Source organism: Megalops cyprinoides, chromosome 19 (genome assembly GCF_013368585.1).
Source record: "Megalops cyprinoides isolate fMegCyp1 chromosome 19, fMegCyp1.pri, whole genome shotgun sequence".
In the NCBI taxonomy this organism is placed as follows: Eukaryota; Metazoa; Chordata; class Actinopteri; order Elopiformes; family Megalopidae; genus Megalops; species Megalops cyprinoides.
In genome coordinates this window covers 9,395,743-9,423,063 of record NC_050601.1, presented here as the reverse complement: position 1 = coordinate 9,423,063, position 27,321 = coordinate 9,395,743, and the positions used below count along the sequence as shown (strand labels likewise).

The window sequence follows — 27,321 nt, the reverse complement described above, 5'->3', positions numbered from 1 at the left end:
AAGACAGGTTCTTTAAAAAAGAGAGTTTCTCATTTTCTTGCACTTTCAAGATATCTTACCAGATGGGTTTCTGTTTTCCATTCACCTGGGTCCAGTTTATTATTCTCATCCCTGCTCTCCAGCCTGGTGCTATAGGTCCAGCACATGTGGTGGAGTTCTCTAACCGGCCCAATGTCCTTTTTGCCACCCCTCCAGTGTGAGACTGCTTCAGTTTTTCCATCTACCTTTTGCCTTTATTATTGGTTTTTTTTGTCTTTATGTCATTATGCTTTGCATCACTGCATTGTTTAGCCTTTACTGTATTATGCGACTAAACAATTTCATAATTTGTTCTTCAATGACATTTTTTTTACTTTCTCCCTTTTTCTGACAGAATTTCTCAACAGTGTGAATGCAACCAGCTAAGACGTTTAAAGTACTGAAACAGAAGACAGACTGGCATAAATTTCCCTTCAATACTCGTAAGAAGCATTTTTATTATTTCATTCAGTTGCATTGTTCATTTGTGTACACAGTGATAATTGAAAAAGAAAAAACATTTCAAATGTCTTTTCAAAGGCACATTTGTGGGGCTCCTGAGTGGTTCAGCTGCGTATGGGACTTCCTCCACATAGGCTGAGCCCTACAGCTCAGACATTGGTTTGAGTCTGAGCTTCATCATCCGCTGACAATGATTTGGAGTCCATAGTTGCAGAATACAATTGGCTTTGCTCTGCCTAGGTAGGGTAGGTCTCATCAACCTGGGACTTCTTGCCTTGCTGCTGTGGTACCGACTAGCAGTTGTCAAAGTGCCTGCAAGTTGCTTGTATGGCATCAGTGAAGAGAGTGAAGAGATCCTCCAGTTGGCATTCACTTCAGTGTGGTGCAATGTAGGACTTACAGTGTGGAAAATGGTTATTAGCTGCTTGTGGGTATATCAAAGGTTTGCATTCATTTTGCTTCACTCCTCCTCCATAAGGCTAGAGCAAGTCCAATTTACTCTGACACTGTGTTGTAAGAAGTGTGTAACTTAAAGACACCATCAACATACCTTTAATATTGGAATACATACATCAAACGTAACAGGTTGACCATACTAAAATTAACCATGTTATTGAACTGTGGTGTAAGACACTCCTCATTTATAAGACTGGTCATTCACTGTAGCATCACATAGCACTGGCCAAGCTTATGTGACATTATAATAAAGGCAAGCTGGTGAAGGAAGAGGCATATTCTAGTATGGTCCTACTCAAGAGCTGTGTGATGTTTTCACCAATACAACAGTTATCTGACATTTTACATATCCTTCTAAAATATGTAATTGTGTGTATGCAATATGTAATTCAGTTGATTGATTAGTCTATCAATAAAATGAGATATTTTAAAAAATTGAATTTCCACATTGTTCAAAGTACTTACTTACAGTCACCCTCTCCATGGGTCTGGCTAAAATTGCAATTCAGACAAATTTAACGAAGGGTAGAACAACTGCAAATGAGAAAAGGTACGTCTTTTCTATTTTAGCTTAGCCTGAGGAGGTCAAATCAAAAGCTCATTGATTCAGTTTGATGCCTTTTGAGTGAAGATGAGCTAAGCAGAAATGTGGAATGGAATGCCAAGAATAACATGCAGGCACCTGAGTTAATGCAACCTCTAACATCTCCGTGTCAGTGGTGACCGAGCTCTCAGATCAACACCCGGTTGTATCCATTTGCAAACTTAAAAAAAAAAAAACAAACTGAAACCCCTGAAAACAGAGTGGCAGGATCAAATTAAGCTCTCAAGGGAATATGAGGCAGACGCCTTTGAAAATTCTGATAGGCATTTTTATTTTCCTTCAAAATCCAAATGCAACTCACAAAAGCAAAATAAATAAAATAAAATAAATAAATAACATATAAACTGACAAGATTCCATTCGGTGTGTAGCTGCAACAGACGCACCATGACAGCTTTATGTGCCAGTATTATACCTTAACTTCATAAGTGGATTATGAATAATTATGGACTGCTGCCAGGCATTTTCAAAAGGCACGGCTTTGGTCATGTGCTTGTTTACTTCACGAAAGCAGTGGCGCGACAATATGGATACATATCACATGATTTATGCTCCTGTGAATACGCTATAAATCAGTTGTTGACATGATCTAAAGACAATCTTTATTTTATGTGCAAGCCTGACTTGTAAGGGCTGTTGCCCATTGATTATCAAATTGCTACTTATCAAATTGAAGCTAACAGTTCCTTATGGAATAGACAGAGACAGTAAGATTTGCCACAGCAGAGATTTCAGTAGGGTCATGTACTTACTAACTTAGTAACTCATCTGCAAGGTACAACATTTGTATTCATATGTATTACCACATCATAAAACTATGTACATCGTTATACTACAATTGTTTGCTGAACTCCCTATGAGATCAGATACTGAACCCTCTCCTGCTGTTTTCCTGAAATGCTAACATCTCATTCCGTGCTAATTGGAAGACACTACCCACAGATCATTACCTATCTAGCATAACATGTCAGCTTTGCACTCACAAGATCTCAGCAACAATTAAGTTTTGAATGACAGTGGTTCTGACGATTGAAAATGATAACAGCAAGTAAAACTGCGGACTGCTTAATTGAGTGATAATGACAAAGGAATAGCTGGCTTACCTTCCAGCACAAGCAGCAGTATCTGTAGGACACTATAAAAGTGACAACCTGACCTGGTGTGCTGGGGCATTGAGTCCCAGAAAGGGTCACAGATTTATCACCATCTAGGTTGAAATGGTTTGGGGGTGGTTGGAGGGTGAGTGGTTTGTAGCAGAGGCACGCGGTCATATATCATCCCATACTTTCATAAGACCACCTAGAAAGAAGCTTTAAGGCAGGGATACTAAACCCAGGTCCTGGAGTACACAGTCCAGCATCAGTTTTCAGGACAATCCAACAGTCTCACTGCAACGTGAGTCTGCACATACACTGCAGATACTCAGGATAAAGACTGAGTCATTTAACACAGCGTAAAGCCATGCAGTTAAACGGTACCCCTGACAAGGGAAATTGTGCAGACTGACTTTGTATGGGCACATCAGGTTGATTGGGCAGGTAAGGCCACATAGACTTTGATTGACTTGACTGCTGAATAAATGAGCAGAACCTGCTCTTGTTAATTACAGTCCACATTTTACTGTTGCCACACAGACACTTTGTGGTGACACTAGAGATCTCCATAGGCATTATCACGGTAGCTAGGCTTGCTACTGTCAACATATGTCAATGTAACAAACATGCATACTATAATTTCCACCTTCTTTTACTTCACTCAGCCAGGCTCCACATCATTCAATGTTGAGGAACCAGAAGAGATGCGTGGCTCTGCCATCACTGTTGACAGCATTGCTGCTTAATCTTCATAGGGATGGTGGAATGAATCATGGGCAGTAGTCTGTTGCACGCTCTCAACTGGTAGTCACTTTCCTGTCTCCACACACAAGGCCGCTTTTTCCAGTTGATCCGTTGTGAGATCACAGGGACAAATACGCAACATTCTGGCTGAGATTCCTCCTTGCCTCTCTGTTTCACACGGTTCTTAATAGCAAGAGAATGAAGTGACTTTCTCATCACACTTGAGGAAAATGCAGTTGCGTAAAAATGCAGTAACCCAATACAGTGCCAGCACTGCTGGTAATTTAAAGTCTTTTCATCAGTCTTTAAAATTGCTCCCTGCCCTTGATCTTTGGAAGCTACAAGAAGACAGATACTCTGAAATCCTTCTAAAGCACCCTTTCAAGAGTAGATAGCTATCAAACTATCATAACTCTTAAGATATATGAAAAGTGAACACATAAAGTTAATCAGTTTACAGCACATGGTATGTAGATATTTATGGGTTATGCAGATGCCTGTGATACGTTCAATATATTAACAGCTGAATAGTAGAAAACATTTCATTACATGACTTATCAGATGGAGTTATCAGATGCATAACAGCAATGGAATGGAATGGAACAATGATTTGCTAACCTGTGAAATGATGGACAAAATTTCATAATGATGGAACATTTTCCATCCTGTCTGACATTTTGATGGATGAAAATTTACCCGAGCAGAAACCCTGCTTGGGTATAGATTTGTATATATATTTTTTTATTTTGCAGTATTAGTTAGTGAGCTATCTTCACTTCTTTGATAAAGTTTATTCTGGAGGGTTTTGACTAGTGGCAGAATTGATGCATTAACTACCTAGCCACCGTTCTAGCTGTTTTAGGAAGCATAGCATCTGTACATTGAAACCTCAACATTGAACCTATCCAGAAAAAGGTAAATCTTGCAAGTTAAATAGCTTTGACTGAATTCACTAGGTAGCTAGAAACTAGCTAGGTAGAAAACTGACATGACTGATTTTTTTTTCAGTAATACTAATACTGAAAGGTATAAATTACTGGATATTGAAAGCCAAAAAAGAACAGCTCAGTCAGGGTTTTCTGGGAGTGTTCAGTGATGGTACATTTGTGCTTGGCATTATTCAGTGCATTGTTCAATAATAAGAAAGCAAATACTCAGGCAGCCAGGAAAGTACCCCTTTGCGGATCCTGTCATGCTTTCAAGAGCAAAATGAGAGACAGACAAGAAAACCTGTTCCAGTGGTCCTGAAAGAAGCCAGCAGAGCCTGGAAAGAGCCATATGCTAATTACTTCTGCTTTCACACCAAAGTGTAGCTGTTGTCTCCTAATGCACTGTTTCATGTTCAATTTGTGAGTGTGAACAGATTAATATGTTTTGGATGGGAAGAAAAAATGCAAAGAGGTACTTGCTCTGATCAGGTAGTGAATACTGCTGTGAACATCAGTAGTTCCTCCTGCTTTGCCTATGGGCAAATTTGTTGAGACTCACCTACAGATAAAGTGTGTGTGTGTATGTGTGTGCGCATGTTCATGCATGTGTGTGTGCATGTGCATGCATGCGTGTGTGTGTGTGTGTGTGTGTATGTGTGTGTGAACAGACATTGGCTGCGTGGCATGTGGTAGCTCTCTGGTATATTGTGGTGATTGTGTAAAATGTGAAGTTATTGGCGTAAATATAATAATGGATATATTGCATTTCACTTATGCATTGGAAAAATGTACGCACTTGTGACCTCAGCACCGTGTTTGACACTTACACAAGCTGTGTCCTTGTTTTTTTACATTTCATGTGATTTTCTTTTAATGCACTTTTTGCTAGCAGTTTGGAAGTTGCTCTGGATAAGAGCTTCTGCTAAATGACAAAATGTAAATGAAAAAACTGGACTTCTTTTTGTTCTAGTCGTTCTCGTCAGATTTCTTGGCCTCACTGCATATTTACAGCTTTTCCATGTCATCATCCATTGCAAAGAATACCCTCACCACTTATACTATCTTTTGGTCTCAGTGTGCATTTTTTCGTATCATAATGTATCTTTCTTATGAGTCCTTCACACATACCAACACAGCACACCTAAAGTAGAGTCAGAATTCTCAGCTGTCACATTCATGACGAAGGCCCACTGAGCTCAACGCTTTCACCCTGACCCACCGGTAGTGTCAGCCAGCCGTAGATGTGTGCGTCATTCAAAGTATCAAAGTGTGCGCCGCTTGGTTTACATTTTAATCCTCGGAACCGAGGACAGAGATGATGGAGCCTTCCCGGGCCTGGGTTCTGAGCCAGCACTTGGAGACGTGTCAGTTCACATCCCGACGCTGGCAGCTGTGGAACTCACAGGCCAGAGAAATGAGCAGTGGACCGATGGGCTGGAAAATTGCATTAAAACCTGTAGGGCTTATTTCATCCTATCTCACTCTTGTTTTTTTTTTAAAACATGCACAGAACGAAATGTAATTAATGATCCAGTATGGCCCCTGTTCCAATGACGTGGCAAGATTTCTGTCACCTAATGAGCTACTATAAATATATCAGTAAATGCAAATAGATGAGCCAACCAAACGGATATATTTTTGATGTTTTTCCAGAAAGATTTTGCTGGCTTTACTGACCATTTGTCTTTAATTTTGCTCCTGTCCTGGATCTCACCAAGGACAAGAATAAAGGCTGGCACATATTTGGGTGAAATGGGAGTTTTACATGTGTGCATATGTGTGTGTGTGTGTGTGTGTGTGTGTGCACAGGTGCCACAACACATCTCACTCCAGTAAGTATGTAATACCAATAACACTGCTAATCATTGCTGCACATACTCTCCTTGTCCCCGTTTTTCACTCTACTTTCTAGTATGTTATATTCACAAAAGTATCTTTTGATGACATTTAACTTCCACGCCAGTTTCCTGTGGAGATAATTAATTTTCTCCTTCCTTACACCTTACCATCTTTTACATAATGAATCAAATGCGCTTCATTCCTCTCAATGTGATTTTTGCTAGTTCTGGAAAAGCTTGCATCTCCAACAAGAGGTTTCAATTAGTTGAAGGGCTGTTGATGAAATCAGGGACAGTTGGCAGAGCTTTGCAGATTTACAAGGCACTGATTCTCTGAAGCTCATTTAAAGTTTCACATTGCAAGGGATAACTAGCAGTGTGTTGATAGACTTTATTTTATAATAGTCACATCTTTATTGTGGCTGGCAAAAGTACCTTAATTACATAATGTTTGTGGTATTCTCAATATTTTTTAATTTCCGAAGTAGGAACCCATTTTTGTTTCTTCCTAAATTATGAAATAATTGTGTCTGTCGGATTGCCGGTTAGCATGCATTGCACCTGATATCAGCTGATGAAGTTCAATGCTAATGCTCTTTTTTACATGGCAACACTGGGGATAGTAATTACAATTCATGCAGTATGAGAGATTCATTGAATATTTTTTTTTCTAAGGCAGTAGTGAGGGGATTAAAGCAAGCATGCAGCTGCATTTTAATGGACTGCATATCAGGCGAGCTATTGTCATTTGGTAATTTAAATTGAATTAAACTACAGTGTTCCCCCTCTCCTGCAGACACTTTGTCACATATATTTATAACTACCCAGGCTGTAATTTATGTCAGCCTCTGACACAAAATTTATGCCAGTTACTACGCAGGCAGAAAAGAGACAAAAGGTCAACTAAGGGATCAATTAAATGTATGCAACTTCATTGGAATAGCATACTGGGTGTTTTTTTTTTTTAATAATGATAAATCAAAACTAGACATTCTGATAAAGAGCTCTATTTAAACCTGGAGGAGTGTGGCAGCCGTTTACAGTCCCCGTCTCTTTATTATACACTGTACATGCCGTTTCTCTGCAATACCCACATGATCCACAGCTTAAATTACAAAGCTGGTGACCAGATTTAAAGTTACTGTGACTTATTATTAACTTTGAAGGACGGGTCACATTGGATATGTGCCGGGGGGAAAAGTGATGCTGGTTTGAGCCTCAATTTGTACAGAGCGGCAAAGTCAATAGTCATGAAAAAGTAAAAGGCTTTGTCCAGAAAACAAATGAATGCAGCACACACAGCGGTAGCACAATGCCGCCTACTTATCAGAGGGGGCCAGTCAGATAAAAAATAATTAGTTTGCAATGCCTCACAGCTGTCTGTACTCTTGCGTTTAAAAAGCAGCCTTGCCAGCCTGCAGAACGTATGATTGATGCCACAAAGGGTTCTCTTCACTTGTAGTGCTGTGTCCGGGATGGATAAAGCCTGTGCCACTGGTTCCTGGGCACTCTCTCCACAGTAGTTAATGGGCGGATGCTAATTGAGTCAGTAGCAAATGGTACATGTTCCCCTCTACCTTGGTTTCCTCTCACTCTCTCCCAAGTAATTCAGAAGTTCGGTCAGCTGAATGACTTCCATTCCCAGGAGAAGCAGTTTCATTATAACCCAATTGTTTTTCATTCCCCCCTGCCCACCCCCTTCCATCAGCTCCCGCCCACCCATACACACACACACACACACACACACGCACACACACACGTACACAGGCACATGCATTTCTCAATGACACATGAAAAAAAAAAATTTGGTTGCCATGACATAGCATATGGGAAAGCTGTAGCACGTCTAACCTTCAGTAGAAGAGGGAAGGGGTGAGGCAGAGAAGAGAGGGATAAAACGAACAATAGTGAGAGAAAATAAAGGGAACACAGTGAAAGGAACAAGGTGGGGGTGGGGGAGTGCGCAGGAGTGAGAAGTTACAGTTGTACTGCACTGACGTCAGAGAGTCCCCACAGACAGACAATGGAGGCAGCAGCTGGCTCCGTTAAACTGCAAAACTCAGGGATGACACTTTAGCCAAGCCTCTGCCACTCTGTCCCTGGAAGCACTCCCTCTCATTACACTGAAGCACCCTTACGGCACCCTGTAACACGACTGTGTGACCACCCAGCCAGACAGACAGTCCCAGACAGAAGGGCACGCTGGAATCTGTGCTGCAGAATTGGCTCCCTTCGAGCAAGCCAGGCTCCACAGCCGTGTTCGACAGCTGGAACCACCGGGGTGAACGTGACAATGTAAAACCTATGAGTGGAAAAGCCAAAAGAAAAAAAAAAAGCAAAACTGGCAAACAGAATTGGGATCTTGAATCCAGCTTTTAACACAGTCCCATCGTGCCATTAATCAGAAGAAACGGAAAACGGCTTTGGTATTTTCTCATGTTGCACATCTAAAAAGTATAAAAAGGTGCTTACAAAAAATGTTTGCGCCACATTGGGATACCACTGATGTGCCACTGGAAAACTGATAATTAGCTCAGTGTGTACGACTGGGCATTTCCTTAATGAAGCCCTGCATGTAATTCACTGAATTATTATTTCACCAAACTATGATGGTGTCTTGTCAAAGTGGTTAGGGAAACAGCATGTATAGTTATGATGCAAGGTATAGTCAGTGGGGTCCTGTCGATGGACCCGTCAGCAAGGTACGCACTGTGAATTGCCTCAATATGTACAGGATATCCAACTGTATAAATGCATAATATGTAAAAATGTAGCTGTGCGTGTCCTCAATGAGGATGTACGCTAAGCAAATAAATAATGCAAATGCATACCTACTTAGCTCTCACCAAAATGCTAGAATGTTTTATTTGTTCATGGCTCCTAGGTGAACCATTTTGGAAAACCATTCTTGTGTGAAAGAATGTATTATTCACCACCTCAGCACTGCACATTGGAGACATCTTTTTACTGCTTAATTTGCAAGTACACAGTGGAACAAATTGCAACTATCTGCGTTACATAGCCACAACCTGAGGGCTAAACATTACCATACATAATACTTACACAATATTGTGAGTATTAATAATTATTTAGTAAAAAAAAAAATCATTTCAGTGATATATTTTGGTATGTATTTTTACATTTGGTAAGAACATTTTCCATTTTGCAATGTAAGGGAGGTTGTAGGGGTCTTAAGGATTACGAGTGGAACATGGGATAAAAACATAAGTTGTGATACACATGCAACTTTTTAGGGCTGAGAATTTGTTTTTTATAGCTGTCTTAGCATGTACATGTTTTTGAAAGAAACATGTGGCACATCAGACATCAGAAGCTCTACCCTGGTAGACACACAGAACCACTTTTACCATGTTAAAGCCTCGGACAAAGGACACAGTGGGAATGTCCAGCTTAGTGTGTGTCCTTTGAGCTCGTCTCCTATATCATTGCTTCATTAGGTCGCCCCCAGTGGGTGGCTCACAAAGCCATCATTACCCTGTGTGCAAAGGGGCCCTAATGTCATGGAGGCTGGAAAATGGCTGCTGGTTCCCCGCAGGAACAACGCATGGCTCTGAGGCTCCGGAGTTTTCAGCAGCAACCCACGCTGCTCCACCGTTGGACTGAGGAGGTGGATTCTCAAAAGGAAAGGCAGGCTGTGCATTCACATGGACCCAGTGCCGTCAGGACCCATGTGGACTTCATAGAATGGCTCTAATGGACTGCTTATCATCCATTTGCAAGAACTTGTGTGGGTGTGCAAGACAAGAGAAATGCTGAAAGATTTATGAGGAGTTACTGTTGGGAGGAGAGAGGTGTTGTATTCTGGAATCATCAGTAGCATTTTCAAAATTATTATTGAGTTTCACATCTGAAATAAAAATATCTGTTCCTTCTAAAGAAATTACATTATGTTGTAAAAACATCTTGATAATATTTGTGCCAATCGATGGCTTGCAAATTTCAAGGCTTTGTAAGGGGGCAGCGAGAGTGTAATTGTTTTCTCAAAGAATATGTGGATATGTGCTTTGTGATGATAGCTGGGTTCACCTCCATTAAAGTACTGAAGAGCTACAGTTGGCTATTCCACTCATGATTTCAGATAACAAAATAGACTGGTCCAAAGCTCTCAAACACAAACCTTTGATTTATTTCATTCCCATACACAAGTCACTTAATGGGACTCAACATTAGTTTATTAGGGATTTTCAATGCTAACAAGTGTTGTCACTGAAGATTAAGCTTGTGCATTACTGCTGGCTTATGCAGATGATTTATAATCTCACAGTAAATATGCAATGGTGTTTGATCTCAGTTTTTGTTCAGCTGAAACAGCTATTTATGTAATGCATAAGAGTGGACGTACAAAACTATACATACAATCAGTGACCACTTTATTAGGTACACCTCTGTAATACTGGGCAGGACCCCCATTTTCCCCAGAACGGCCTGAATACTTCGTGGCACGGATTCAACAAGGTGCTGGAAACATTTCTTAGAGATTCAGCTCCATGCTGACATGATAGCATCGCACGCTTGCTGCAGATTTGCCGGCTGCACATTCATGCTGCGAATGTCCCGTTCCACCACATCCCAAAGGTGCTCTATTGGATTGAGATCTGGTGACTGTGGAGGCCATTGGAGTACACTGAACTCATTGTCATGTTCCTGGAACCATTTTAAGATGATGTGTGCTTTGTGGCATGGCGCATTATCCTGCTGGAAGTAGCCATTAGAAGATGGGTAGACTGTGGTCATAAAGGGATGCACATGATCAGCAACAATACTCAGGTAGGCTGTGGCATTTCAACGATCCTCAATTATGTATTAACGTACCTAATCTGTGCCAAGAAAATGTTCCCCACACTAGTACACCACCACCTCCAGCCTAAACCATTGACTCAAGGCAGGATGGATCCATGGATTCATACTGTTTACGCCAAATTCTGACCCTACCATCTGCATGTCACAGCAGAAATCGAGATTTGTCAGACCAGGCAATGTTTTTCCAAATGTCTTCTGTCCAGTTTTGGTGAGCCTGTGCCCAGTGTAGCCTCAGTTTCCTGTTCTTAGCTGACATTAGTAGTACCCAGAGGGGTCGTCTGCTGCTGTAGCGCATCCACCTCAATGTTCGACATGTTGTGTGTTCAGAAATGCTTTTTTGCATAGCAGTGTTGTAACGTGTAGTTATTTGGGTTACTGTCGCCTTCCTGTCAGCTTGGAACAGTCTGGCCATTCTCCTCTGACCTCTGTCATTAACAAGGCATTTTCGCCCACACAACTACCGCTCACTGGATGTTTTTCACACCACTCTCTATACACTCTAGACACTGTTGTGCGTGAACATCCCAGGAGATCAGCAGTTTCTGAGATACTCAAACCACCCTGTCTGGCACCAACAATCATCCCACAGTCAAAGAGCAGGTGTACAGGTGTACCTAATAAAGTGGTCACTGAGTGTATGTTATAATATGAAATGTAATATGGCAGAAAAGGAGTCTTAAGATTCGACTTCATCGTCATACAGCTTACACTTAAAAGATTCTCACTCAAGGCCTACTGTGTGAGTACTCAGGCCAGTGGAATCACACCCCTCATCTGACATTTAGTGTTTTATTTTTTTTCCTTAAAGGTCACAGGCAGGGGGAACAGAGAAATATTGTAAGATAAAAGAAAAGAATCCTTCAGTTTAAACAATTCTCTCATAATACCTGTATGACCCGAAGGTTCTGTTTTTTCCAGAGCTGTACATTCTGTCTTTGTCTGATGGCCCTTGGATTTGTGGGAAGTGTTAAAGTCCACAATAAGGTCCTTCTGTGATTTTGACCCCCTTTTAGTTTCAGACTCAGTCGAAGTTACTCTCAACCTCTAAGACCATAAATGTTGAAAACAGTTTCATAATATTTTTTTCTATTATTCACAATGAATTTTTCCTGGTAGGTCCCTAATTGCAGTGAGTTCTTTGTCATCATTATCACCTTAACACTGACATTAGGATGGTTTCTGGTAATGAGATACAAGGAGACGGATTTTGTGCAGTTCGGGTTAGTAGCAAGACTGGCTTCTGACTTATGTGATCTATACATTTGGAGAGATAATAGTGATGAGCTTACCTCCTTTTAAATATGCTCCTTGATTTCATCATATAATATTACTTTTCAGTCAGTCATCTATCATGATTTTTATATGATTGGATAGTGATATTAAAGGTGCCAACATATTTTACTTACCCAACTATTTCCGTAGGTGAAACTACAGTATAGTTCCACCTTATTCCACTGACTATATCGTAGTGATTTGTGTCTGCTGTTGCAAACTAAAAGTGTGAACTGCGTTCAGCATAGCCTTTTACCTCCCGGTATTACCTTCCACTCTCACATTGTCAGATGCTGGCAATCTCTCCGCCACAGCAGGTGATCCCTCGGCTGACTCGAGTTGTGCTCAAGCACACAAACGTGTCACTGAAACACCGAACAGCGCTGCCCTTTTCAGTACGTTACATTGTGTATTTGCTTAGCAGATATCTTTATCCAGGATGAGCTAAATTACATGGCTTACATCTCACATTATTAATTTATTAAGCTTGATATTTACTGAAGCAGTACAGGTTAGATACCCTGCTTAAGGTTTACAGAACAGTACTGTACCCAGGATGCGAAACCACAACCTCTTGGTTAAAAAGCCAATTCACTGCTACTGCTCCATGTACCTGTAGACAAAAAGTAGAGGGGCTGGAATGGCCTTGCAGTGGGTGGGTGAATTTGATTATGAGAACAATACCTTTATTCCTTATATAAGCCAAATGACACAGCACTTAATTACATTACTTAGAGTTGAGGGGAAAAGCACATCACTCTTAGATTGAATAGAGCACTGAGTTGCTTTGGAAGCATGAGCCAGCATTCTGGATGTGAGGGACAAATTTCAAAGGGCTGCTCTTCATCAACTGTGACCATTTCTGACAGCCAGAGGATTAATTGTGAAGAGGCCTGACCGTGGCCACACAAACATGTCAGTCCATGACAGCACACACATCCAGCCAATGGTTTAAGTCACGCAGCTCACAGAATATAGCTGCCTTTATACATCCTCGGGCATTGTCATCATTGAGGGACTGTTTCTTGGAGACAAAGTCAATGTAGGTTATGTTGCTCTCTGTGAATGACATATTGCTGAGGACCCTCATTAATGCCTATGAATAAAACCAAAGAAGAAAAATGAAGAGGTGACTGAAATGGGGAAATGCAATTGGACGTTATTTGTAATTCAAATGTCTATTATTCACACATAGTGCAAGCGTGTGGAGACAGAGTCAGGTTGGAGATTTGTTTAGAGCCTGTCTCTCAGGCATCCTCCAGATCCCAGCAAAATAAACAGATCATCCTAATTTAGTAATATTTAGTGCACTGGCTGGGCATTCATAAATACTCCCACTTGTCAGTCAGACATGAATGTGAGGGATGACTGATGGTGTCCTATTGTTTATTAATGCTGTGCAATTTTCATGAAGTTGACATACCATTATGTTTTGTATTGTGCAGAAGTAAAATGGTAATCTTCAGGCAATTGGATATTAAATGCAGAATTAATTGGTCACAGTACTGTATCATGCCTTTAGGCTTGTGTGTAGCAGTTAAAAAAAAAACAAAACATTTTTTTCACAGTAGAATTCCACGTATCTTATCTGTGATTGGGCATGCATTGTACATTTACAGTATGCACATTTGTATGTTTGTAAAACACATGCAAATGCATGCACAATATACAGAGAGATAAAGAGAGAGAGTAAGAATTGTTTTAACCCTTTTAATGTATTTTTCCATTTTCTTCTCAAAAGGTCACAAAGTGTTTTATTTATGACATTTTCACTTGATAATTCTGTTCTTAATTTAATTAGTGGCTTTTTAAAAATGCATGACGTGATGTTGTATACTATATACAGGACAAGTTGTTCCCTCCATTACGTGAAGAAATAATGAATATTTCATAGCCACAAGTTCTTGTACGTAATTTGAAGTCTGTGAAGGTATTATCTACTAACTCTGCACCTTTCCATTCCCAAAATATGAGGGCTTGGAGGTCTTGGCAGCATTTATTCAAATCCTGATGAACTACCTTTTCCTGGAGCAAAATCCCATCAATCTTAGATGTTTATCTCGTTACTCACATCTCAGGTAATTCTTTTTCTCTATGGCCATTCATTTTCACCTCTCTGTATAGTCTCCTTTCTTTCATTGTTTTTTTTTTTCTCTTAAGGGCAAAGACCCAGGGTGTTCAGAGCAATAACTCCATCTCCAGCCCACTGTGTCCAATCTGGTCATGATGGTATTATCAATGAGGAGTACACATAATGCTGAAGAAATATTTCAGATATTTTTTTTTTCTTGTGTTCAGGAAGCAGTTTCTGAAGACAGGCACTGAATCCCAATAATTCTGTTCATCTGTGTGCCGAAAGTCTTAGCCGTCTCCCAAAAACGCAATAATGCTCAATTTCACCTACAAATGGGTCCAAAATAGTGTTAAATGTTGCAGGAATTGCCCTAGACCAGGGATAAAACACACTTATGTGGGAAGCAACACCATTGTCTTCCTTGCAGCAGACTGTAACATTATACAGCACAAACATCTTCATATTGATATTGAGATGTTGGCCCCCAGATTCAATAAATACCACCAAGATGACTTGTTAGATCCAATAATAAAGCCATCCCAGATTTATGTAGGGCTCACGATGCAATCTAGGCCTGGATTCAAGCAACACTTTAAGGAAAGAACTTGCTTCTTTATGATTTTGGCAATAACACTTTCTCTAAAGACATCATTGCAGTTTAGATTGAATCCAAGGGTTAGCCTTTCAAGAGCCAGCCTGCATTTCTAAAGAGAATGAGGGGGAAATAGAGTGAGGGTATCCCAGTCATGCTTGTAACTTAAGGGTCCTACAGTATTTTCCCATGTATGTACTTGTAGTGTTTTACAAACAAGAAAACAATGTGGGACAAAAATAATAAAGGCTAAAAAATGTACCGTAAATGTACAGATGTACCATAAAAAATGTATTATTTCCACTTCCCTTATTAAAATTATGTGATTTTTTGTCATACGATATTAATGGTATTTTAATCGAGAAATGAAGTTCTTGCATCATTGAGAGGCCCATGTCATATTTCATTCACTATGGTGAGCTTTATGATCATGCTTGGTATATGGCAGTATGTGTATATATGTGTATATATATGTTTTCTCACATCAATATTGCATGCTGACTATAAAACGATTCTCCTGTGCTCCAGCGTTCTGTGCTCTGCATGGCTTTATTTCTTTTTTTTCCCCCATCTTATTTACCCCGCTGCTGACCTCAGGAAGACTCCTTTTACATGACTTCCTGTCAGAGCTTGTTTAACCAGTGTAGATCACAATAGGGTGAGAGCAGTGTTCTCAAAGAACCAGCAGAAATGTCGAGGCATGAATGCTGCATACTCCTCCTGTGCCCGTCTACACATTAAAAAGCTGTTTACACAAACAGAATGTTATATGGACAGATTGATAAAAAAAAAAAAGAGATGAACTCACTGTCATCCATGCTGTGTTTCACGGGGGTATAGTAGTCTGTCTGTTATTGTTCAGAAAAAAAAACATTGTAAAAGTGTAGAAAGTAAAGAGTTTACTGGAAATGACCAAGGAAATAGTTGTGGCTAGTTTTAGCTTTTCATTTCATAGAACAGGAAAGAGATTGTCCATGGGAATAGTATCCTCACTGTCTGGTGTACACAGATGTATGTTAGTATGAAGTACCTTGGGTGCATGTTTAGAAATTAAACCAGCGGTCCCTAAAGCAAGCGGTCCGGATCTTTCATACACTAAAGGTTCTGGGGGAAGAAAATACATCTCAGGAAAAGTAACTGTAACAGTAATAACCAGGATTTACAGCTTAATCAGTGGTTATACTTGCTGTGAGTAAGGGCAGATTGCTGTTCCACCAACTGAACTATAATGGAAAACATGATTTTGGTCACATAAAAATAAAGATCCATTGGGTTCAAGACATTTTCTGTCTTAGATTGTTACAGGTGTTATGCAGAACTAATAAGCTCTAATCATTGACTAACCCCTCAAAAGCATTTATAATGAATATGGGATGATCAAGACATCTCGTGTTATTCTGTGTTAGCATTAATCGGTTTCAACATAAACTTCATACTATCAAATCTCAAAATAGCAAGTAATTGTATTATTGCAACATTTTATATGAAACTGTCTAATATCATGATTGTATCATATTAGGGGTCTGTGATAAAGCATTGGAAGTTTGTTAGTATTGAAGTCCGCACGTATGCAATTCAGTATTCAGAAATGTACACAGGCTAAGTTTGTGCTAGGAAACCATCCCAGCACTGCATAATTTTATGATTGTGATGGATGTTATATCTCCAGAAAGATAATTGTAAAATAAATTGCTGTTTGTTTTACTGAATGGTTTATCTGAGGAATAAACACTACATCTGGCTGACTCAATTCAATATGAAATGGAATACAAAAGATAAGACAACAGTCTGAATATGATTCTCTTTTTTAATTCTTCTCCATGTGTGACACTTGCCTGTTCATCAGTTTGTAACATACTAATTCAATGCCACTGTGTATCTATTAAATACCCCATTGGTGTTTCAGCTTCAAAGACACTCATGAGGTTGACTTACTAGTTGTCAGATGACAGGTGGCTGACATCACAGCACAGCTGCAGTTACTCAATACAACAATCTGAAGGAGACTAGAGTAATCTATTATAATAGATTGTCATGATTGCCATAATAGGATGCCAGACGAGTTACTGGTGCTTACAAAGAGAGATGACAATGGAATGAATCGTGAAAACACACAGAAATTGTAACAGGTCATTCAGGTTATTCCCTACTTGGAGGAGAAATCACCTACAATTAGGTGATTTCTCCTCCAAGTAGGGAATAACCTGAATCAGTATCTGACTAATTTTGGATGACACTACGTATGATGTACAGTTGTTAAGATTTTAGTTGCCGCACGTGATGGCTCTATGTGAATAGTTTTTTTTTTTGATGATTGCCATTAGTTATGACAAGTTGCGCCCTTTGAATCTGAACTACAGGTGTGGATACCTTCGCAATACAAAATGGCATCATTAGCCTGTCACAGTCACACTCGTCTAAGGTCCTTGCATGTTCAATCTGAATGGGGGTCCTACGCTGTGCCACAGAGAATGAGCTCTCTCTGCCTACCGCGCTTGCCCCCAAGGACACGCAGCCCTGAGTCCTGTGTGTTTGGAGCTGCGCCGAGAGACACGGTTTAATCAGTCTCATCGGGGGCAGCTGGCGGGGGCACACGTTACATATCTCAGGATTAAACTATACAAAAGCTGTCCCACACAATTAACCTGCCTGTCAATCTGCGGCCTACACTCAGCCACTCTTGCGCGCCAATCAGAATAAATTATTGGTTGTCACAAAGACATCACGTGGTGCTTTAGTAGTTGGCAGTGGGATTTCGACGAGTTGCTCCCTCACTTTCTTGATCGCATATAGAGGGAGTCAAAAGGAGGCAGGGCAAAAAAAAAAAAAAAAACAGTGAGCGATGAGCCCTGTAAGTCAGTCAAGAATGAAACAGGGAGTGGAAGGGGAGAAAAAGGGAGGGTGAGAAAGATGGTTGAATTGAACTGAATTGAGACAGAGAGAAGAAATCAAGAAAGGGCGACAAGGGAGAGATGGAGAAAGAAACCGAGGTGACACAGCGAGAGGAAGAAATTGAATTTGACTGAATTGAGAGAGATGAGAGAGAAAGTCACTGTCATTAAGAGGAAGTCAAAGAGAAGCCCTAGACCTCCTTGTGGCCTTCATGTAGATTGCAATTTGAGGGCCAGTGTTATATTTGCAGTGCTGAAGGGTTACTAGCTTGTATGTGTCAGTTGTCCTAGGAAACAGTTATGTTCCCCGGGAGAGAGCACACTGGAAAGTAGGAGTGCACAGTTTGGTATTATCCTGTTGACATGAACTTATCTGAATTGCAATTTCTTTTAGAAAAATGTATCATGATGTCATTAGTGTGCTCCTCACATCTTTCAATCCTCAATCATACTTCCTCTTCTCCCATTCTCTCTTTGATTTTGACTATATACAGTATATGATCATATCTACGGTCTGTTTTTTAATCCTTTCTCGTTAATTTAAATTTTCTTAAAACAAAATATAATCTTATCACAGCAGTTTCTCCTTAGCTTTGAGTAATACATTTGAACAGGTTCTGCCCTTCTGATACTTTTTACAGAGAGTGATTTGCAGATAGGTTGAACCTTGGAAGGTTTCCTTCACTATGTTGGTCCAGGGAAATACTTAATCTTTTCTGATATCAGTTCCTTCTATTACTGCAGGTCTAAATTGTGGTATATGTCACAGATATGACTTTGCTTTACAGATCTCTAGAGTAAACACAAAACAGGCTGTGAGTTATGGTTTTTGGTGTGGATTTAATTGAACGAATGTGAAAACAATGTATTTTGGCCTACTGGGCATATACTTTGAGAAGGTTGTGTCAGTACTGCCCAGCAGCAATATGTGGCATTGTGCTGAATATTAAAGCTCCACTAGCCTTGTAATGTTGTTCTTGGAGAAGGGTGTCTTGGTCAGAAATATTAAAATGGGAATACATGTTATAGCTTTTGTAGGCTAAAATTGTTCTTCCCTGAATTACACATGACTGTTTTCCAAAACTGGGGTAGAAAATTTGACATCAATCAAGACCAGTGAACTTAAATTTATCTGTCAAAAATGTAACATTTCCTTAAACTCATTACTAAAACATACAGCCAAAACATTTTCTGAACATCCTGGATAAGAGTGTCAGGTTTACTTTTTCCAAATGTCTCCCTCAGAGCTCTGATCCTCTTTTAATCCCAGTGCAGTGAACTCATTAACCACAGCCTTACCTGAAATGCCAGTTACTCGTCAATTTTGATATATCACCACACGTTTATTCCTGCCAAAGGCTGGATCTGGCTGTAAATTGTCCATTGGTCTAAGTGGTTGTCTGTGTGCCAAGCTGTTCTAAGCATGCTGATCCAACCATTTCTGTCATGTGTAGCCCACCCCTAGTCAATCATGTTTGCTAAAGAAAGCAGGTTCATTCTGAAATTACTTTAGCAACACAGTTCTGTGGGTTTTATATGGCACAGGATCATTCGCCAGTCACAGAAAACATTGGTAACTTTTCAAAGTGATCAGCTTTCTTTCTGAATCCATGAAACCCTTTCTCCTTCCTTTGTTGCTAACATTTTTACATCATTTCATACATTTTATGTCATATAAATATCAGTATTTATATATGTTATTATATATAATAACTATATAATATACTATGCATATAGTAAATAATTATATGAAGTATATGAAATATAAAGGCACCCAACCAACAAGGTAAACATTGTCTTGGAATAATACAGAATGAAATTCAACACACAAGGAATAATAAATAGAGTATAGTGTATATGTATGCATGTTGTGCATTTCAAAAGAAATTGTCAGTAATATCTTTTACATCTTCTACCGTTGTAGATCATGAAGAAATAGTCTGAGACTTCATACCATCCAATTGCATAGCTCTCTCCAGCATTGTTATGCATGGCAGATTATGTGACCAGGTACAAATTAATTGGAGACTCTTATGTCCCATAACATATGTAAAGTAATACCAGTGTCACCTTTGTTACATAAAATAACATACCATATGTATAACATATGTATAACATGAGGACCCCAACAGTCGGGATCTTTATGTGAAAATATTTCCTTGATGTTAGTGTGAGCTGTATGCATTAATTTAAACAGGATAAGATGATGTGCTGGATGAAAATGTGCTGTCCCACACCCACCTGCAGTTAGGTGTTATATCAGAATTACCTGTCCCAAATCACAGAGATTGATAGTTGTAAGTATATTTCTAATAAACTAACCATATAAACATATGATACGATCCTTTTGGTGCCAGAAATCCTTTCCGCCATATGAAGTGTACATACTTTTCCCCCTTTCCTGAAATAGCATGTGTACACTGAAAGAAAATGGTAATGCTTGTCCAAGAGTACTCAAACTGGAATCCCATACTTGTTGCTGTACCTACTTCTAAATTATTCAGAAGTGTTTTTGTGTAGCAGGTGCTTTATCAAACACAATATTTTTTACTGTGCTTTCCCAGAAGCCTGAATTCCTGCCTAATTCCAAGGGACAGCTCCCTCATGTGAAATCTGAATCAATGCTTCAGTAATGCCTGTGCATATCTGTTCTCAGCATGGAGCTTGGGCAGCAAACAGCAGCAGCAAGTGGCTGTGACTCCGGCCTAGCTCACATTCACTAGATTTTACACCACCTGACAGCTGTGGTGTGTTGGGATGCCCACAGCAGTAATGAGCACCATAAATCTATTGCTTGTAGATTACCTTACATTATTTTCATGTTTAAAGAAGAGACATTACATTGTCATTACATACATGTGTAATACATACATGTGTTGTATGTATTACACATGTATGTAATGACAATGTAATGTCTTTACATACAGCACCACAATAATGTTCCTCTTGAAATGCAAGACGAAATTTTAACTGCTCTGTGTTAAGAGAAATCCAAAGTAGGTTAAATTTATTTGGTGTCTTTTCTTCATACGAAAAGTACCATATAAAATATCATGTAGTAAGCATTGTAAAGAATCGTTATATGTCTCAAGCAATTGTCCATGTGTGCTAAGATTCTGAGCGGAGAATTGATTTATGATCTTGTAATATTATCTAACTGGCAGACCTATTATCAAGGTCGATAACATATGCAATTACCTGCATAGGTCACCCCAGCGTAGTGTGAGTTTACACAGTGTGTTACTCGATTGTTGTTTGAGGAGAGCCAATTAGGACTGCGGTTTTGTGGCTCATTTCTTACTTACCATGGAGATACCTAATAGCAATCTCCATGATACAGAATCTGACATTACAGTTTCCATGGATTTTAGCTGAATACAAAGTGAGTTACACAGTGTGTGGCCAAAATATTTGAATCTGAGTTTTCTGTTCCATTGAACCGTTTGAGCAACAGCAATGTCATACTATGGGCAATCGGAACACTCTGTAATTTCTTGGATGCTGTAAAGGTGTCTTCAAAAAAATCCTTACGCAAGACTACGCATGTTAATTGCCATACTGGTTATTGTACTGGGAACTTCTAAATTTTATATTCAGTTTGTTCAACAGGCATTTCTGGAAAAAAAAATCTCTTTGTGTGCCCTAGTGCATTGGTACAGTGCTGTGTCTTTCACTGAGGATACCTTATACGTTGATGTCAGGCTAATTTGTCATACCGCTGTCACATCCATGTCATAATGTCGATACATAGTGCAATGTACTCTGCAGTGCAAAGCAAAATTCCCCATGGCTGAGTTGTTTCTTTGAACAAAAAACATCTTGAATAAACAGTCCTAAGTTCTGGACATTTTGTGCATCTGCAGTGGCACAGCGCTGACACCATCATTGCTTTTGTGTCGGTAATGGGGGGTGTTTAATCTTACATTAGCAATGAATAAAAATAGACCTATAAATGTCGAAATGCCACAAGATATCAACCCTAGAGTCTTTTACTTCTTAGAAGTTTTTTTTTTTGGAAACAACAGTATTTTCATCTGAATATCAAGGTTAAGTACCTCTCTGATGTTACTACTGACTATGGGACTAGAATTAGAATAACTGAACAAATGGATTGAACATTTCCTGTAGGGCATAATTGTCTGTGTTCCTTTCCCCTGATGCTTTCATACAGCAACTGAAGTTGAAAATATTAGGCTAACTGTAAATATGCTGTTTTCATAAAGACTAGAAACCCAAACCTGGGAGTTGCAACTGATTTTATTCAGTCCACAATGCGTCTCCACATATTTTGTCCATACTGATTATATTATGAATAATATACACGACTTGCATAATATACTATGCATACTGTTGTCCATCGGGGTTAATGTGTTTCCACAAATACTACTATAATTCCACTATACATTATCAATCTATTTGCAAATACAACATCACGTTTTCTTTGAAAAATAATAAAAAAAAAAACCACACAGCAATGGATAATGTAATTTTATTTTTAACACTCTCATTTATATTAGCACATTTTTTACATTATCTAATCCTGACATAAATTGCTGGTTTTCATGTATGCTGTTCCATTTTAATCAGTTTGATGCAGCACATGGTCCCCATGCAGAATTCTGGTTCCCATCAGCTGTGTTTGACAGTCTCCAGGCTAATGGTGTGAAAACAGGGACATTCTGTTTTCCCTGACTGTCAAGTGCTAATTGGCCGATGTCGACTTTTAATAGCAATATGCCACAGGGACTGCAGTCGTGTCCATTAAATGGTGTATGATCCAACCGTACTGCCATGTTGAAAAGAAAAATGCTGCTTGTTTGATTATTGTAAAATATGAAAAATGTTTACTTTACAATAAAAAATGTGTATATTATTAGATATGAATGTTGATTTTTTTTTCTGATTAACAGCAACTCTTTTCTCCTGACAGTGAACAATGCTGTATAAGCAGACTGAGTGAATATATTATATGAGGTAGAGCTGCAAATATGCAAACCATCGAAAGTCCACAACCTTGTCTTCTCGGATGAATTCCGACCTGAGGTCAGCTCTGTTTTCAGAACAGAATCATTCTGGTTAATTGGCCAGAGAAAGAAAGTGGACCTTTTCACGATAAATTAATTGGTTTAAAAGAGATCAAGAGGAGAATACAAGGTGCAAAAATTATTAGCACAATATCTGCCATCTATCTACACCAAAGCAGCAACCACATGACTGTACACATTGCAATCAATAGCAATTTGGAGGTAATATTATAATGTCAAAACTGTTTTGCAATATATTCTAATTGAATACTATCAATTGTTAAGGCAAAAGAAAAGGGTATTATAAAGTAAGCTATCAAGCTATGATAGAATTATCTATATGAAGTTATCTTGTTAATATTAGTTATCTTGTTTTTTGGGTAGCTGCTAACTTAATTAGCTAAGGAGATATTGTCATGTTGTCATATGACTGTCATATGGGTGACTGTGAAATATACAGTAGAGATTAAAATCAATATTTAAGCTAGCAAGACAAGCTCAGCTAGTTACTGATATTGGAACATAATAGATCAATACTGTTGTCACAAACACCATTGCAACTAACTGCAAAGTAATTTTGGAGGTACATAGCTAACCTGCTTGATAGTTTGTAGAGACTTTAACAAATGAAGACATAAAATGCATGTAGATATGCATTGAAATGGCTGAAAAAAACAGAAGGTCTGACAATTACCTTGCTGGCAATTGAAGCTGGTAAGATACCTGTGTATCTTATATTGATACCAGTAACTACATGATTCACTAAGAATCTGTTATATCTAGCTGTTTAGCTACACAGCTGTGCTCTGAATAAGCTTGCTTTGGATGGCAGTGTCTTTTTTGTTAATTACCTCAGGGTGCCCACAGATGGATTCCATACTTAAGTATGAAACAGTAAATTTACAGCCAAAATGTCTGCATTCTTCTTGTGCTCAACCAGTCAGATTGGGTTGAAATTAATCAGAGAAAATGAGGTTGTGCATCTAAAGCATTACATTTTTACGTGTTATTGTTATTCCTGTTGTGCTTTTTACATTCTTGCTGTTGTTTCATTTCACATCCAGATTTTTCTCATCTAAATCCCTTTTCTGTGTTATCTTTCTAGGTTCCACCTCAGGACCAATAAATGAGAGACAGGTGGAGGGAGAGGAAACAGGAAAGGAGTTTGAGACTGAACAGATATGTAGGTCACAGAAGAAATAAGCACAAACCAGCCTGAATTTGTGAGATACTGAGGCTAATCTTACCCAGCATTGGGAAGCAGACATAAATGGACAAGCAGCTTCCCACTACTTTGTTTAAAAGGGCTGGGTACATCAGAACAGGATCATTTGGTTTTTGTCTGGCTCATCATTGACTTATTCACAGACTTTGGACTTTTATCCTAGCCTGAATTAGTTAAAACAATTTTTACAACCTGAGACTTGGCCCTGACCCGCTGAAACGGAAGTGGCATATTCATCAGGTAGCTAGGGGCGGTGCTATGACCTCACAAGAGGCTCCAATGGCTTCCTGTGGAGGCATGGTGACGAGTGCCTTCTTGTGGTGGGTGGCCATTCTCTCTTTGATCCACACCAATGGGGTCAAAGGGGACTGCTGGCTCATTGAGGGGGAGAAGGGCTTTGTGTGGCTGGCCATTTGCAGCCAGAACCAGCCACCCTATGAATCCATCCCCCAGCACATCAACAGCACCATCGTGGACCTACGCCTGAATGAGAACAAGATCAAGAGCATCCACTACTCGGCACTCAGCCGCTTCGCCAACCTAACCTACCTGAATCTAACCAAGAATGAGATCACTTACATTGAGGATGGGGCCTTTTCTGCTCAGTTCAACCTACAGGTACTTCAGCTGGGCTTCAACAGACTGCGGAACCTGACAGAGGGAATCCTCAGGGGTTTGGGAAAGTTGCAGTACCTCTACCTCCAAGCTAACCTGATCGAGACTGTGACACCCAATGCCTTCTGGGAATGCCCCAACATTGAAAACATAGACCTCTCCATGAATCGCATACAGCAGCTGGACGGCTCAACGTTCAGCAGCTTGACTAAACTAACCACGTGTGAGCTATACACTAACCCGTTCAATTGCTCCTGTGAACTCTTGGGTTTTGTCAAGTGGCTCTCGGCTTTCCCCAACAGGACAAATGAGCGTATGGTCTGTGATTCCCCGCCAGGTTTCTCGGGTTATAACCTCCTCAGCCAGAACCCAAACATGCCCACTTTCCGAAATGCCCTGCACATGTTGTCAACTGTTTGCACAGATGACTATGTGACTCCCTACATCCCTGTACCTCCGGATACGACTACGCTTCCGCCAGACTCTACCCCTTGTGGGCTGGATGACTGTCCCTCAGGAACTGAGCCAGATGAGGGCATCAGCATCAGTCCAACATACATTGATCTCGATGTGAAACCCATCATGAAGCTCAAGCATGTCTCACACAAGAGTGCCACCATCATGGTCCAGATCCCCCATCCGTACAAGAAAATGTATATACTTGTTCTTTACAACAACAGCTTCTTCACAGACATCCAAAACCTCAAACTTAAGAAGGAGGACATTGAGCTGAAAAACCTGAAGCCCCATACAGACTACACATACTGTGTGGCCTCAATACGCAACTCTTTGCGGTTCAACCACACTTGTTTGACCATCTCCACAGGCCCTAAAAATGGGAAGGAGAGGGTGGTCAACAGCTCTACTGCCACCCACTACATCATGACCATCCTGGGTTGCCTCTTCAGCATGGTAATAGTCTTAGGAGTAGTCTACTACTGTTTGCGTAAAAAGCGGCAACAAGATGAAAAGCACAAAAAATCAGACAGCCTAAAGAAAAATATCATCGAGCTCAAATATGGGGTGGAGCTGGAAGGAGGGACTCTTCCTCGAATGTCACAAAAGCAGATGTTAGCTGGAGAAAACATGTCAAGGATGCCATACTTACCTTCCAGTGAAATTGAGCAGTACAAGCTGCAGGAAATTAGTGAAACCCCTAAAATGGCGAAGGGGAATTATATTGAGGTGCGCACCGGGGAGCAATCTGATCGCCGGGAATGTGACCTCTCCATTGCTGGGAACAACCAAGGCTCAGTGGCCGAAATCTCCACCATCGCGAAAGAGGTGGACAAAGTAAATCAGATCATTAACAACTGCATAGATGCCCTGAAATCAGAATCTACCTCCTTTCAAGGAGTGAAATCTGGAGCTGTGTCCACTGCAGAGCCCCAGTTGGTGCTGATCTCAGAGCAGCCTCCCAGCAAGCCAGGATTCCTGTCCCCAGTTTACAAGGAGAGCTACCACCATTCTTTGCAGAGACACCACAGCACAGAGGCCTCACCCAAGCGCCCCAGCACCTCATGCAGTGGCTCTGTGCGAAGCCCCAGGCCCTTCCGCTCCGAGGGGTCTTACAAGTCCGAGGCCAAGTACATTGAGAAGACTGCAGCGAGCGGCGACGCTATCCTGACCGTCACGCCAGCAGTGGCCATCCTGAGGGCAGAGGCGGAGAAAATCCGGCAGTACAGCGACCACCGGCACGCCTACCCAGACTCGCATCAGGTCGAGCAGCTGGAGGGACCCGGGAACCGCAAGCCTTCCATTCTGGAGCCTCTGACCCGCCCCCGCCCCAGAGACATGACCTACTCCCAGCTCTCTCCCGAGTACCATGACCTTAGCTACGCCTCCAGCCCGGAGTTCTACTGCAAACCGACTCACACCTTCTGGGAGCGCTTCAAGATCCACCGTAAACGGCACAAAGAGGGGGAGTATGTGGCGGCGGGACACGCGCTGCGTAAAAAAGTGCAGTTTGCCAAGGATGAGGACTTGCATGACATTTTAGACTATTGGAAAGGTGTATCGGCCCAGCAAAAATCTTGATTTCTCCCCAGACTTTTTGAAGTTAGATTTGGGCCAAAATAAAACTGAACATTAAAACCTGAAAGCATTTTAATAACATATAGATGGAAAAAAAAACGCTTAAATTATTAATACCGAAGCTCCTCCACAGGTGTTTTACTCAGATTTCTGGAACGACTGAAAGAGGAACCTTGGAAATGACAGTCTAACATTTGTGAAGGAATGTACTAAATTAAAGTATCTTATCTTTTATCACAAAAAGAAAACAAAAAAATTGCATTGGAATATAATTACTTGGGTATCGCATGGCTGTGTCCTGTGACCGTGGATTAACTGTTGTGTACTTAACAAGAAATACAAACCAACAAAAGCAAACATGTCCGCTGAACACTTCCTATACAAGACTGTGTGTATCTTTATTTCTGTCAGAGAACTGAATTCACGCTGTATGCACACATTGTTCTTACTCTGCATTGTAGAGAGAGTAAAAGGAAGAAATTGATTTGTTCTACATAACTAAAAAAACTATGAACAGACAAAATTTCTATATTTCCAACTTTTGCTGTAAACGATTACCTGTTTTAATCAGGTTTTAACCTTGGATTCAAGAGACAGCTTCTTTACTATTATTCTGTTGGTCTCCTGAG

The 27,321-nt window shown here is 40.2% G+C and overlaps 1 protein-coding gene and 1 long non-coding RNA gene across 2 annotated transcripts in view; both read left to right on the top strand.

Annotated features, from left to right (window-relative positions):
- The window catches only part of LOC118794838, a 35,484-nt gene extending 11,382 nt beyond the window's left edge, over positions 1–24,102 (top strand). Inside the window, exons 2-3 of the long non-coding RNA XR_005005770.1 lie at positions 374–461; positions 23,924–24,102. This is a non-coding gene — a long non-coding RNA (uncharacterized LOC118794838). The remainder of the gene's footprint in view (positions 1–373; positions 462–23,923) is intronic.
- Positions 24,103–24,174: 72 nt separating this feature from the next.
- Positions 24,175–26,722, top strand: elfn1a (extracellular leucine-rich repeat and fibronectin type III domain containing 1a). The gene has a single exon (XM_036553117.1). The coding sequence runs from the start codon at positions 24,302–24,304 to the stop codon at positions 26,693–26,695; it is 2,394 nt and encodes a 797-aa protein (XP_036409010.1). The 5' UTR covers positions 24,175–24,301; the 3' UTR covers positions 26,696–26,722.
- The last annotated feature ends 599 nt before the right edge of the window (positions 26,723–27,321 follow it).